At 33.9% G+C, this 12,584-nt stretch overlaps 1 protein-coding gene across 1 annotated transcript; it reads left to right on the top strand.

The window, feature by feature from the left end:
• The first annotated feature begins 2,028 nt into the window (after window positions 1-2,028).
• Window positions 2,029-11,448, top strand: LOC132270349 (protein SUPPRESSOR OF K(+) TRANSPORT GROWTH DEFECT 1). The gene is made up of 8 exons (XM_059771528.1): window positions 2,029-2,797; window positions 4,969-5,074; window positions 7,588-7,786; window positions 9,351-9,419; window positions 9,524-9,598; window positions 9,734-9,832; window positions 9,965-10,120; window positions 10,965-11,448. The coding sequence occupies exons 1-8, from the start codon at window positions 2,323-2,325 to the stop codon at window positions 11,088-11,090; spliced, it is 1,305 nt and encodes a 434-aa protein (XP_059627511.1). The 5' UTR covers window positions 2,029-2,322; the 3' UTR covers window positions 11,091-11,448.
• Window positions 11,449-12,584: the final 1,136 nt, after the last annotated feature.

Here is a 12,584-nt window from a genome sequence, read left to right as displayed (position 1 = left end):
TTTTAAGAGTTAGTGATTAAAAAGGGAGGGTAGATGACTTGAACGGACTTTCGGACATAGGGAATAACCCAACCAATCAGGCACGACACTTGCTTCCATTAGTATTAATAAGCCATAAATGATAAATTTACAAAATCTAATTTAAAATTACAAATCTTAATAATACTTAATACATCATAAGTACAAAAATTAGATATACTAAGACAAAAACACTCCCACCAATTATGTACATGATGCATGATGTATACATTTATTATGTGATATATAATATATTTAGCATATGATAATTTATCATGAATAAAAATTATTAAATAATATATTTTGTATGTAATAAAACATATATTGTGTTATAATACTGTAAATTAATTATAATTTAATATTTACATATAATATAATATAGCTATGGCATACAATAATATAAAATATCTACTGCATAATAATTTAATAACATTATAAAATTACTTTGTCACAAAAAATAATTTATATTATTATTATTTAATATATTCTATATAAAAAATATATATTTTTATTAACATTTAGTCTACAACTTAATATATAACACAAATAATATGATTTTTTTTTTAAATGAATAGTGCCTGTGTAGATTAATAATAGCGAAAACATTTATGCGCTATAGTATCGAAAACATAAGAAACATCTAAAAAGGCGAGAAACGTATATTGTTTTCTGTTGTCAACCTCTAAAAAGGCGAAACGAAAACAAAAATCACGTTCAATAAAATGTTTTTGTTTTTCTATAACATAAAACGTTTTCCATTTTTATGAATAAAAGAGAAAATATCAAAATGATGTTTCTTATATTTTTGGTACTGTAGTGTAGAAACGTTTTCACTAATGTTACTACACAGGCACTATTCATTTCAAATAAATTTCATATTATTTGTGTTATATACTAAGTTGCATATTAAATGTTAATAAAAAAATATATTTTTAATATAGAATAAATTAAATATTGTATATTATTTTTTATTTGATAAAAATATATTTTAATATATAATATATTAAATAATAATGTAAATTATTTTTTGTGACAAAATAATATTTGATATAGAATATAATGTTATTAAATTATTGAGCAGTAGATATTTTATATTATTATATATCATATCAATATTACATTATATCTAAATATTAAATTATAATTAATTTATAATATTATAACACAATATATATTTTATTACATATAAGATATATTATTTAATATTTTTTATTCATAATAAATTATTATATGCTAAATATATTATATATCACATAATAAATGTATACACCATGCATATACATGTACTTATATGCATAATTGGTGGACATATTTTTGTCTTGGTATATATAATTTTGTACTTACGATGTATTGAGTATTTTTAAGATTTATAATTTTAAATTAGATTTTATAGATTTATGGCTTTTATATATTAATGGAAGTAAGTGTCGTGCCTGAGTGGTTGGGTTACACCCTGTGTCCGAGAGTTCGTGTTTAAGTCACCTACTCTCCCATGAAAAAAATAAAATAAAAATGAAAAAAATAAAAATAAAATAAAAAATTTAAAGAATATTATGTACATTTTGTAACAAATATGCTGTATTACTAAACATAATTATTGTTTTATATTTTAGACAATAACAAGTGTTAATAAATATTATTTCTGTTTTCTATTTTCACTCAAGAAAGCAAAATCATGTTTCTGTTTTATTGAGATTGTAAAAATAAAAAACAAAAAGGTTACTAAACGCACTCAATTTTCTCTTTTTTTCACAAAAATTTGAAAACATTTTCTGTTATAGGAAAACAAAAATATATTATTGATCGCGATTTTTGTTTTCGTTTTACTTTTGTTTTCGTTTTACTTTTTTAAATAGGAGGTTAAATTTATTTATTTTTTATACCCAATTTTAGCCTTAGACAAAAATATATATACATAGATATATATATTACCAGTATTAACCTATAAAAAAAAAATATTAGCCAGTTGATCTGTTGACAATTCCTACTTGTAACACGTCAAATGCTTGCCCTTCATATCAACGAGTTTCGCTAACGAGTAACGGGTGCGCGCACTCGCTTGTATCGCACACACATCTACGTTTTCCAACTTTTCCTCACGCGTACTCCGACGACTATCGATTCAACGTTGAGACAATTTCATTCATTAATTTGCTCACATCCAATCATCTTTTTCTCCCTCTTCTCTCTATCGATCCACAAACCTAAGGTTACGATTCAGCTCACGCTAATTCAATCAGTATCAAATCAGTTGATTTTATAGGGTTTCGTATTCCTATATCGAGGATTTGCATATATGCGAATATGTATAGCAATTTCAAAGAACAAGCGATCGAGTTCGTGAAGCAAGCTGTGCACGAAGACAATGCTGGGAATTACGCCAAGGCCTTTCCCTTGTACATGAACGCTTTGGAGTATTTCAAGACCCATTTGAAGTACGAGAAAAACCCTAAGATCAAGGAGGCCATCACCCAGAAATTCACCGAGTACTTGCGTCGTGCGGAGGAGATCAGGGCTGTTTTGGACGACGGTGGGTCGGGGCCGGCGGCGAACGGCGATGCGGCGGTCGCGATGAGGCCCAAGACGAAGCCCAAGGACGGCGATGGTGGTGGGGATGGGGAGGATCCGGAGCAATCGAAGCTGAGGGCGGGGCTTAACTCCGCGATTATCAGGGAGAAGCCGAATGTGAAGTGGAATGATGTGGCGGGTCTTGAGAGCGCAAAGCAAGCGTTGCAGGAGGCAGTTATACTGCCGGTGAAATTCCCACAGTTCTTCACTGGTTAGTTCCTTCCTGTTAACAATTAATAATTTGATTGTTTTGGGATGTTTATGAATTTGATATGCGATTGATTGTTTTTGTGCTTCTTTACTGGTTGGTTTATGGTTAACAACGTAATTGAACTAGTTGAAGTGATTAAAAGATGTGTTTTCATCTCTAATTGGGAAAAGATTCCAGTTTTGTGCTGTATAATAGTCTGCCTGTTTAAATCCTAGGTATTTTACAAGAATTGTGAACTATGTTGTAATGTTTTGTTTGTTTAAGGGCGCTATCTTGTGTGGGTGTTAGGGAACGTTTCAGGCACCTACACCCTTTTTTCAAGTTTGCATCCTTTCCATAATTGATAGTAAATCTTCAGCTGCATGTCCCAAAAGGAAATGCCTTCCCTAGTGTAAAATTTGCTATAGGGATGTCAGATTGTCCTTAGAGTACTGCATGATTTGCATGACATATAAAAGGAAAGTTTGGGGTAAATAGAGTTATCCTTATCCAATAATTAAAAAAGGTAGAGTTGAAGTCCAAAATAGATCAGTTGCTTTATCCAATGTTACATGGATTTGAATATGTATGTATGTTGTAGCCGATATGTGTCCGTGTTCTGGATTTATCTATTTCTCAAATATAAGGACGAAGGGACACTGATAAATCTTGTATATTGGATTGCATCAGTTCATTTGTCTAATTGATGCGGTAAAAGTGTGTGTTTATGTAACGTAATTGTTTAGTTTGGGACCTTAGGGTGACATAGAATATATAAGAAAGTTTAATGAATAGTTTGTTATATAATAATTTTGAATCAGTGAACATGCTCTTTGGGTGCTTTTTTAACTAGACATATTGAAGAGATATCACATACCCAACTTCACATATTTACAGAAGTTCATTTAATTTAGGCCTCCTCCAAGTGCAGACACTGAGGTTTGCACATACTTGAGTTTAAGAGGGCCAAAGGTCCATAAGGCTTGGCAGTTGCTTAGTTTCATCGTGAGACCTGGATTCTTTCAATGAGTTTGGTATTTGATGGACCAATTTAAACTGTTGCTGGATATTAGGATGGATTGTACTTGCCTTTCAGCTAGATTAGTTGTTACTTGAGATCCATTTCTAAATTTGACGCTTGAACGATCAGAGGCAATGTTTACTTTATCTGATTTGATTAAGACAGCTATTACCTGCTGGCTTAGGCTAGGCTTCAGAAATTATTGACTATTGGACTTGCAAGATCTTGACTTATGATCCCCTTTGATTCTGTGTTTAGTTTTGTCTTTCAGTTTAGTTACCTTCCTTTAGGCCCTTACCAATTGTATATTTATATAAACTGAACAGATTGCTGCATTGCAAGGGTGCAATTCCATTCTTTTGGACTGGATTTCACATCCATTCGTCTCTTGCCGCCTGGTGCCTATATTTGCCATACTTATCTTTGATTCTTCTTCTCAGGTTTTCCCACTCCAGCATCAAGTCAGGGCCACCTCTTTATCTTATCATTTTGTTTGGTACACCTACCGTCCATGTTACGCCCCATATTTTCTTAATTTATAATGACATTGCCTAAGTAGCCCATTAATAGTGAATTGACACGTGGAGCTGTAAGTGAGGGATCATCTCCTACCTTTATGTTCCATTAACTATGTATAAAAGAAGTTAAACAATTGGCATCTATATCTCCTGTTATACAATCAATCATGAAGGATAATGGACGTGGCTGGTAAACAATACCAAAACAAGTAAAATAAGTTGCATCAAGATGTGTCCCATTATCAATCCTATCATGCAAGGTAGGAATGAATCTGTTATTAATTAACCTAGAAAAGGTTGTCATGTTATTATACAAGGTAGGAAGTGGGTTGGAAAACTTGGAAAGGATCAAAGGAATGCTCTCAATCATCTTATATATGCTGCTTGATATGATTTTTCTCTGATTATTTGGAGTTTAGTTGCATTATGAATTTATAATTGATGGGAAATAGAGACTCAATGAATTTTTCTTTATTCTATATGTTTACTTTATTTAGTTCTTCCATTGCTGTATCGTATAAATCAGGGATACTTATCAAGAAAGAAAAAGAAAAAAAAGATAAAAAAAAGATGGGAGAATCCTAGGATGCTGCATCTTAGGGTGATTCCACCTAGTAACTGATACTAATATCCATTCTCTTTGTCTCCTCTAGGCAAGAGGAGGCCATGGAGGGCTTTCCTTCTATATGGCCCACCTGGAACAGGGAAGTCATATTTAGCCAAGGCTGTTGCAACTGAAGCTGACTCTACATTTTTCAGGTATATTCAGTTATTTATTTATTTATTTTTTTCGAATATAGCCTGTTAAGTACTTATGAATTATTTATTCTCATGCAGTTTTAGGGTTTTAGTGGCTTTGTATTTATGATTATTTCCAGCTTTCCATGTTACACAAGCGCTTCTTATGAGGAGTATGAGTATGACAGATATTATACTATTCCAACATTCTGGAATTCTGGAAATGTGTTGGATATTTTCTTCAATGTGCCCTTTTTAAGAAGAAAATTCATAGTACACAAGACTAATTGGTCAAGCATGTGACAAACACCTTTTAATGTTAGAAAAAATAGTTGAAAAGAAATGCAGTGAGAGATTTATGATATGATATATAATATAATTATGCTTATGATACTTGTTGAGCTTTATCTTCAAAGTGACTGCAACTCTGTTCTTTGAAAATTTAGCTAATTTGATCAAAACTATGTCTTTCCCCTTCTAAGAAGCATGGATTATTCTCAGAAGTAGCCATTTCAGTTTCTAACATTGACACAGAAAATTCTTGAACATGTGTTTGACACATCTTGGATGTGTTCATAATTTGAAGAGTAAATTTCATAGACTTGGTAATCACTTTGTCGACACCGGTTAACACGTGAATGCCAGATTGGACTTTCTTTTTAACATGAAAGAAGAAAAACATATTTTGAAAGAAAATTCATAGTTTTGGACACTTAATTGGCACTTCTTTGACACTGTTCAACATGTGATGAAAAAGTTTATGGACTTCGGATTGACTTTTATTTAACGTAGAAAAAGGAAAGCATAATCTTAAAAGAAATCAAAATGGGATTTTAAATATAATTTATAAAAGATTTTACTGTATGCAAAAGAAAAGTAGAAAGATCAGGAAAGCTGTCTTAGTGTTTCGGGAATAAAGGAGAAGGCGGTGCCCCTATCTACCAAGGTGAAGCTCGTTGCCAGTGTATAAAGATCATTTCAACATAAAAAACAACATTAATAGCGGATTTTCAATTGTAACCCCGCGCCCACCCCCCCACCTGTAAATTTCATAGACTTGGCAAACACTTTGTGGACACCGGTTAACACGTGAATGCCAGATTGGACTTTCTTTTTAACACGGATGCCAGATTGGACATTAGTTTTTAACATGAAAGAAGAAAAGCACATTTTGAAAGAAAATTCATAGTTTTGGACACTTGATTGGCACTTCTTTTACACTGTTCAACATATGATGAAAAAGTTTATGGACTTCGGATTGGACTTTTCTGTAACGTACAAAAAGGAAAGCATAGTCTTAAAAGAAATCAAAATGGGAGTATATATATAATTTATAAAAGATTTTACTATATGCAAAAGAAAAGTAGAAAGATCAGGAAAGCTGTCTTAGTGTTATGGGAGGTGCCCCTATCTACCGTTACCAATGTATAAAGATTGTTTCAACATAAAAAACAACAACACACACACACGCACCCACCCACCCACCACCCATTGTTCATCTCTGATTCATAACTAGAACATGCAGCCCATAAGGAGACAAATATATAGAATGAGATGGAGGGCCTGGTCAGCGAACTCCTCTCTAACTCGGAGAACAATCCTATGGAACCCCACAGATTTTGAGGAGTTAGATGCACGGAGGAGAGAAAGCCCCTATTTAGGGATTTTAATTCACTGTTGGGGAATTCACACGAAAGGGAACAAGGAATTGTAATGAAAAAAGTGCTCTCTGAACTGAACGTGAAAGTCGTTTTCCATGAGACGGCTGTTCCCGTAACTCTACTCGCGACTTGGATTAAATGAAGGTTTGTAAAAGGATTATGAGTGGGAGGAGGAGAGGATCACTATAATTGTTTCTATATAAGCACATGCATTTATGCTTACGTGCGCACAGCTACACGAGCATAAACATTTTTTGGGCCCTTGTGGTAAAGGTCTTGTTTTCGTTTCACTTTGAAAACATCCCTGCAACAAACAAAAATAAAAAAAAATGTGAATCTCTTTTAAAGCATGCAGTTGTTACAATATCATGTGCTCTTAATTTATTTGAGATTGTATATAAGTCCTCGTTGCTGTTACAGTTCGCTGACAATTTATTGTTTAGTCTGCTTCCTGTCTTTAAACATTCATTTATAAACATCAGCTATGTGCTTAATATAAAAAATCTTACATATGACACATCGATGCATATTTGTGGCCGGGATGGGTAAGTAATGTGTGTCTGGTGAAGTACGTGGTACTTATTATTTAGATACAGTTTTTTTCCAGTTGTATGTCAGATTGTGTGTGCCCACATTTATATTCTTCATTATGTCTGGTGCTCTTTTTCTTATATTTGTTTTTGTTTTTAATAGTTTTTAAAAGTGTGTGAACTTAAACCAATAAGATGGCAAATGTTTGTGCACATATGTATATTGTTCACTATGTGTGCCGTGTTCTTTTTCTTATTTTGTTTGAATTTTTATTCTTATATTTTTTATGTTCATGAACTTAGAGCAATATATTGGCAAGTACCAACTGTTGTTTCCCTGCAGTATTTCTTCTTCTGACCTGGTTTCAAAGTGGATGGGTGAAAGTGAAAAGCTAGTTTCAAACCTTTTCCAAATGGCTCGTGAAAGTGCTCCCTCCATTATATTTGTTGATGAAATAGATTCCTTATGTGGCCAGCGTGGAGAAGGCAATGAGAGTGAAGCTTCCAGGCGGATTAAAACAGAACTTCTTGTGCAGATGCAGGTACTGATTTTATTGTAGAATGTGCTGGAGAATGCAATCTCTTCATTTTCATTTACCATTGCAACATAAAATTATGTAAATATCCTCACAAGTAACTTTATATTATTCTTTATTGTACCGACTCATGTCTTTTTATGCTTTCACATTCCATCCTAAAATGTCTTAGTTTCAGGTACATGTGAGGAAGACTTTAGATATGATAGTTGTAAAACCCAGTGGTTCAGTGGTTTTGAAATCATGTCTGTCTATGCAGCCTTATTTCTGTCAGATTTAAGATCTTAAACATGAAATTGTATTCCCATGGAGCTCTTTTGTTCTCATTTCCTCTTAACATGAAGGATGATTTAAAAAATTGGCCATTGTGGTGGGTCAGATGTTGCTTACAGTATTGATTTTACTGTTATAAATCAATTTATCAGCATCATAAAATTTTGGCAACATGACTTTATTGTTTGTTAGGGCAATTTGGTGACATCTTATCATAGTTGTTAAAGGCGCGCCTAGACTCCAAAAAAGCCTCAGGCTCGTCAAGGATCAGCTAGAGCGGCTCAACCTACTACAGGCCAGGTGTCACATGAGTTTCAACCCTCTAACACCAGGCCTCTTCAATCAGTCTCACATAAAGCCGTCGGGCTCACGCTTTTTAGTAGGCTCCAGGCTTAAAAAAGGCGCCTTTTATTTTTTAATCATTTATTCATATCATTTTCTTTTTTACTTAATGACTACTAAATTAAGGTTCTATATCATATATCGTATTGTTTAACCTTCTGAAATATTAGACAAAATTCATAAATTGCTTGATTATGAATATATACAATAATATATGTTTAAATATGGATTATTATATACGTGTGCCTTGCTTCAATCAGGCTCGTGCCTTATACGGCACCTTGCACTTAGGTTCGCCTTGTGCCTTTAACAACTATGCATCTTATGGTCCTTTATGGTGCCGTAGTGGTCCTTACAGCTAGTGTTGCTAATGCATTGGTCCTTATGAAGAGTTTTTTTCCGGAAATTGTCCTTGTGGAGAGTTGCATTCTTTTAAGCTTACAAATTATGGGTTTTATAAAATTGGTTTTTATTTTTTATTTGCTTATAATTTTTGAAACTGGCATATTCATTTAAAGGCTTAGAAATCCAATTTTTAGACTATGTTTGGTAGGATGGAGGGAACTCAGGGAAGATATGAGAGATGGATCAAGCTTTCATTGTTTGGTTGAGAGGAGAGTAGGAGGGGAAAGTTGGGAGGATGGATGAGGTCCCTTTGGACCAACCTATATGTTTAAGATGACAAATGGTAATGCTTGAATTGGAAATGGATTTTTAATCGGACCTACTCAATATTCTTTGCTATGTGTGTTTCCCATCTTCACATCAACTGGTTGTCATTCTTAGTATGTCTCATAAACTTTAGCTGATGCTATGGTACCTTGATCTTTGAAAAGCAAAATGTGAAATTTCTGGCAATGAAATGATTCATTCTTTATATATATATGTGTGTGTGTGTGTGTGTGTGTACATTGTTTAAATGTTGAACTTGATCTTTTCCTGTTCCGATTGTTAGGGTGTAGGACATAATGATGAGAAAGTTCTTGTTCTGGCAGCAACAAACACTCCTTATGCTCTGGATCAGGTAGAGTGGAAATGTGGAATGCAAAAAGATATTTTTCTTTCATTTATTGATTTCATCTAGGATTGGACTATCATACAGCTGTGGCTTATAAATGTTAATTGCAGGCCATCAGGCGACGATTTGACAAGCGTATATACATTCCTCTTCCAGATTTGAAGGCTCGCCAGCACATGTTCAAGGTCCTAGAATTTGTCTCCATATTCTCTCAGAATATATATATATAAGAATACAAATTGAGCAATATGATCATCTTGTTTCTGTAATTATAGATTTGCTAATATCCTCTTCTTTTATGGCTCCTTAAACTTGCACAGGTGCATTTAGGAGATACACCCCACAACTTGACTGAGAGTGATTTTGAAAACTTAGCTCACAAGACAGAGGGGTTTTCTGGTTCGGATATTGCTGTTTGTGTGAGTGTGAATCCTCCATGAGATGCTTTACCATTATTTTCTTTTAGTTTCTCTCAAAAGTGTCTTTATGTTAGAGAAATTGGTTGATGTTTGCTTAGCATTTTGTTTCCTTGTTTCTTTTCTACCTGACAGGTTAAGGATGTCCTTTTTGAACCTGTTCGTAAAACCCAAGATGCGATGTTTTTCATAAAGAAGGCTGATGGTATCTGGGTGCCATGTGGACCAAAGCAACCTGGTGCTATCCAGATCACTATGCAGGATCTTGCTGCAGAGGGGCTCGCTTCAAAGGTATTGATAGATGCTTTAAATACTAATGAAGTTGGCCCCATAATCCCCTGCTATAGTTTTCGTGCTCTGTGGCTCGTCTTCAATTTTTTGGGTATAGTTTTCTGATAGAGCATTGGGAAAGTAATCCAACATAGAACTTTTACACCATTTGGAAAGAGAGGAGAGGAGAGAAACTTAAAAAAAAATCTTTGCTTGGCACTGTTTAGTTCACTTGATAAGGATGAAAAAGAAGGGGCAAGTGGGTGACTAGGAGATGAACACTTTGGGAGATGCCTATTTTGAAAAGGGAATAGTTGGTCCCGGTCCTTTCCCCCCCCCCCTCTCTATCCCGATAACTAATTTTCCTCTGACCTGTCTAGCTTTCTCTTTTCTTCTTTTTCCTTCTCTCCTCTGTTTCTCTCTTTTAAAGGTAAACAACCAAATGACTTATATATATATTAAAAAAAAAAAAAGAAAAGAAAATGGTAAACAACCAAATGGTATTCGTGTCATTTGAACACATGCATCACATAATGTAGTCATCACTAAAAACAATAATAAAATATAGAGAGGCTTGACCAACATAAACTATGAAAAAGTGATAAACAAAAATCCTAAAATAAGATGCAAAAAAAAAAAAAATCCTAAAATAAGATGCCAAAAAAAAATCCTAAAATAAGATGCCAAAAAAAAATCCTAAAATGATAAAATCTGAAGAGAAGTGGCATAAACACTATGAGAGAGAGGGAGAGAGAGAGAGAGAGAGAGAGAGAGAGAGAGAGAGAATAATTTCAGATAAGAGTGAAAATAAAAAACCCATTACTGATTACTGAGTGCTTGTTTCTGTTTGTTAATGGCAATGCAGATTGTTCCACCTCCCATCACAAAAACAGATTTTGACAAGGTACTTGCAAGGCAGAGGCCAACTGTAAGCAAATCTGATCTTGAGGTTCATACGAGATTCACAAAAGAGTTCGGGGAGGAAGGTTGATGAAATGGATGCAGTGGCTGAAAATACTTGGTGAACCTGTGTAATTTGTATCTAGGATGTTGCTGCTGGATTCAATGAAATATACCATCTTTTGAAGATGCTTCAATTGGTGAAGGTGACATGACATGGCATTTTATTCGGTATTGAGAGGCAAGTGGTGCTTAATACTCCTCAATTTGCTTGTTTATTTATGTAAAGTAGAGACTTAAGAACATTGCTCCGGAATGTTGTTGAACGCAATGTGCACATGTTCAGTGCCTGCACTTGTCAGACCAACATTTTAATAGATTTGTGTGGTAACAAGCTTTGCCAACTATACATATTGATGGGTAATAATGATTTTCTTTGCTTTATTCAATAGTTGAGTGACAATTTATTTTTTATTTATTTATCCTTCACTGCCTGTTGAAACGTATTTAGAGGGGCATAGGATTGCTGGACTGGGATGTAAGATGGAGTTGCACTTGGAAAAAAGTGCCTGCTATCTACCCTTAACCCTTCACTTTCTACCTTAATGTAATCTGGCAAACTTTGCTTTGTAGTTAATGCTGAATGAGTTGAAGGTTACATCGAATTGAAGACTTATTTCTCCGTTATTGAGAATGTCACAAGTATGATTGTAAATGTCGCGGGTGAAGTCCTTCGGATGAACTGTTGATGTCTTTAACAATTCCATAACTGTGGGCTGATGAAAGTGGGAGATATATGATATTGTTATACATATTCAGAAAATTCTAAATTCTCTTTTACTGTGTTATATTGTGAAATTGCTGAAGTTGTGGAGTTATTGTATCCACAGGGTTAGGAGTCCCATTGCCCTTAATGTGCTTTCAGTGTAGGTATGTTAGTCTCTACGTTTTGGAACTAATAATTGGTGTGATCTTGTGGTATACAGTGTCTGCTGATTTGTTATGTATTTAATTTATAAGAGAGATGTCTACGATATATGTAACTCAGTAATGACATGTGAGTTCATATTTGTGTGAGGGAAAACAGAGAGGTCTTCTGAGGATGGATTTTTGATTCGTGATTAACTCACCACAATAAATATATGACTTCCTAAATTAATGCATGTCTATGATGTATAATGGCTTATTTGGTTCTGAGCCTGTCACACCCTGTTCTAGAGAAGAAGGATTTGAGACGAACCTAATCTTTGTTCGGAGTATTTCATTAGTGATTTTTAAAACTAGCACCGGTATAACCGATGATCAAAGGTTTTATCTCTGAACTACGGAATAATTCTAGTGGTAATTAAATTTTAATTTTTAAAATAGATGATGATTAACGTGGTCTATAATTATCTAGTAAATTTCTTTTATTTTTTGGAAAAAAAGTAGGAGAAATTAATTACAAAAGGATTACAAAATGTCATTGGAGTATATTAGAAAGAGTAATGCTATTACGAGAGCCCTCTTATGATAAGTTCTTCCAATGAACTGTTTTACCGTCCACAATCCTTTTTACCTCTATGAATGCTAGTTGCTAACAAGT

The sequence above is a fragment of the Cornus florida genome, unplaced genomic scaffold (assembly GCF_030987335.1).
Source record: "Cornus florida cultivar Cherokee Brave unplaced genomic scaffold, ASM3098733v1 CherokeeBrave_3.0.0_Hap2_Chr08, whole genome shotgun sequence".
NCBI lineage: Eukaryota > Viridiplantae > Streptophyta > Magnoliopsida > Cornales > Cornaceae > Cornus > Cornus florida.
Note: the sequence above shows the minus strand (reverse complement) of the source record. Positions and strands in the feature narration are given on the sequence as shown.

Coding starts and splice junctions, on each gene's coding strand:
- LOC132270349 (XM_059771528.1), top strand. CDS start 2,323: ATGTATAGCAATTTCAAAGAACAAGCGATCGAGTTCGTGAAGCAAGCT. Junction 7,787..9,350: donor AACTTCTTGTGCAGATGCAG/GTACTGATTTTA, acceptor TCCGATTGTTAG/GGTGTAGGACATAATGATGA. Junction 9,420..9,523: donor CTCCTTATGCTCTGGATCAG/GTAGAGTGGAAA, acceptor TGTTAATTGCAG/GCCATCAGGCGACGATTTGA.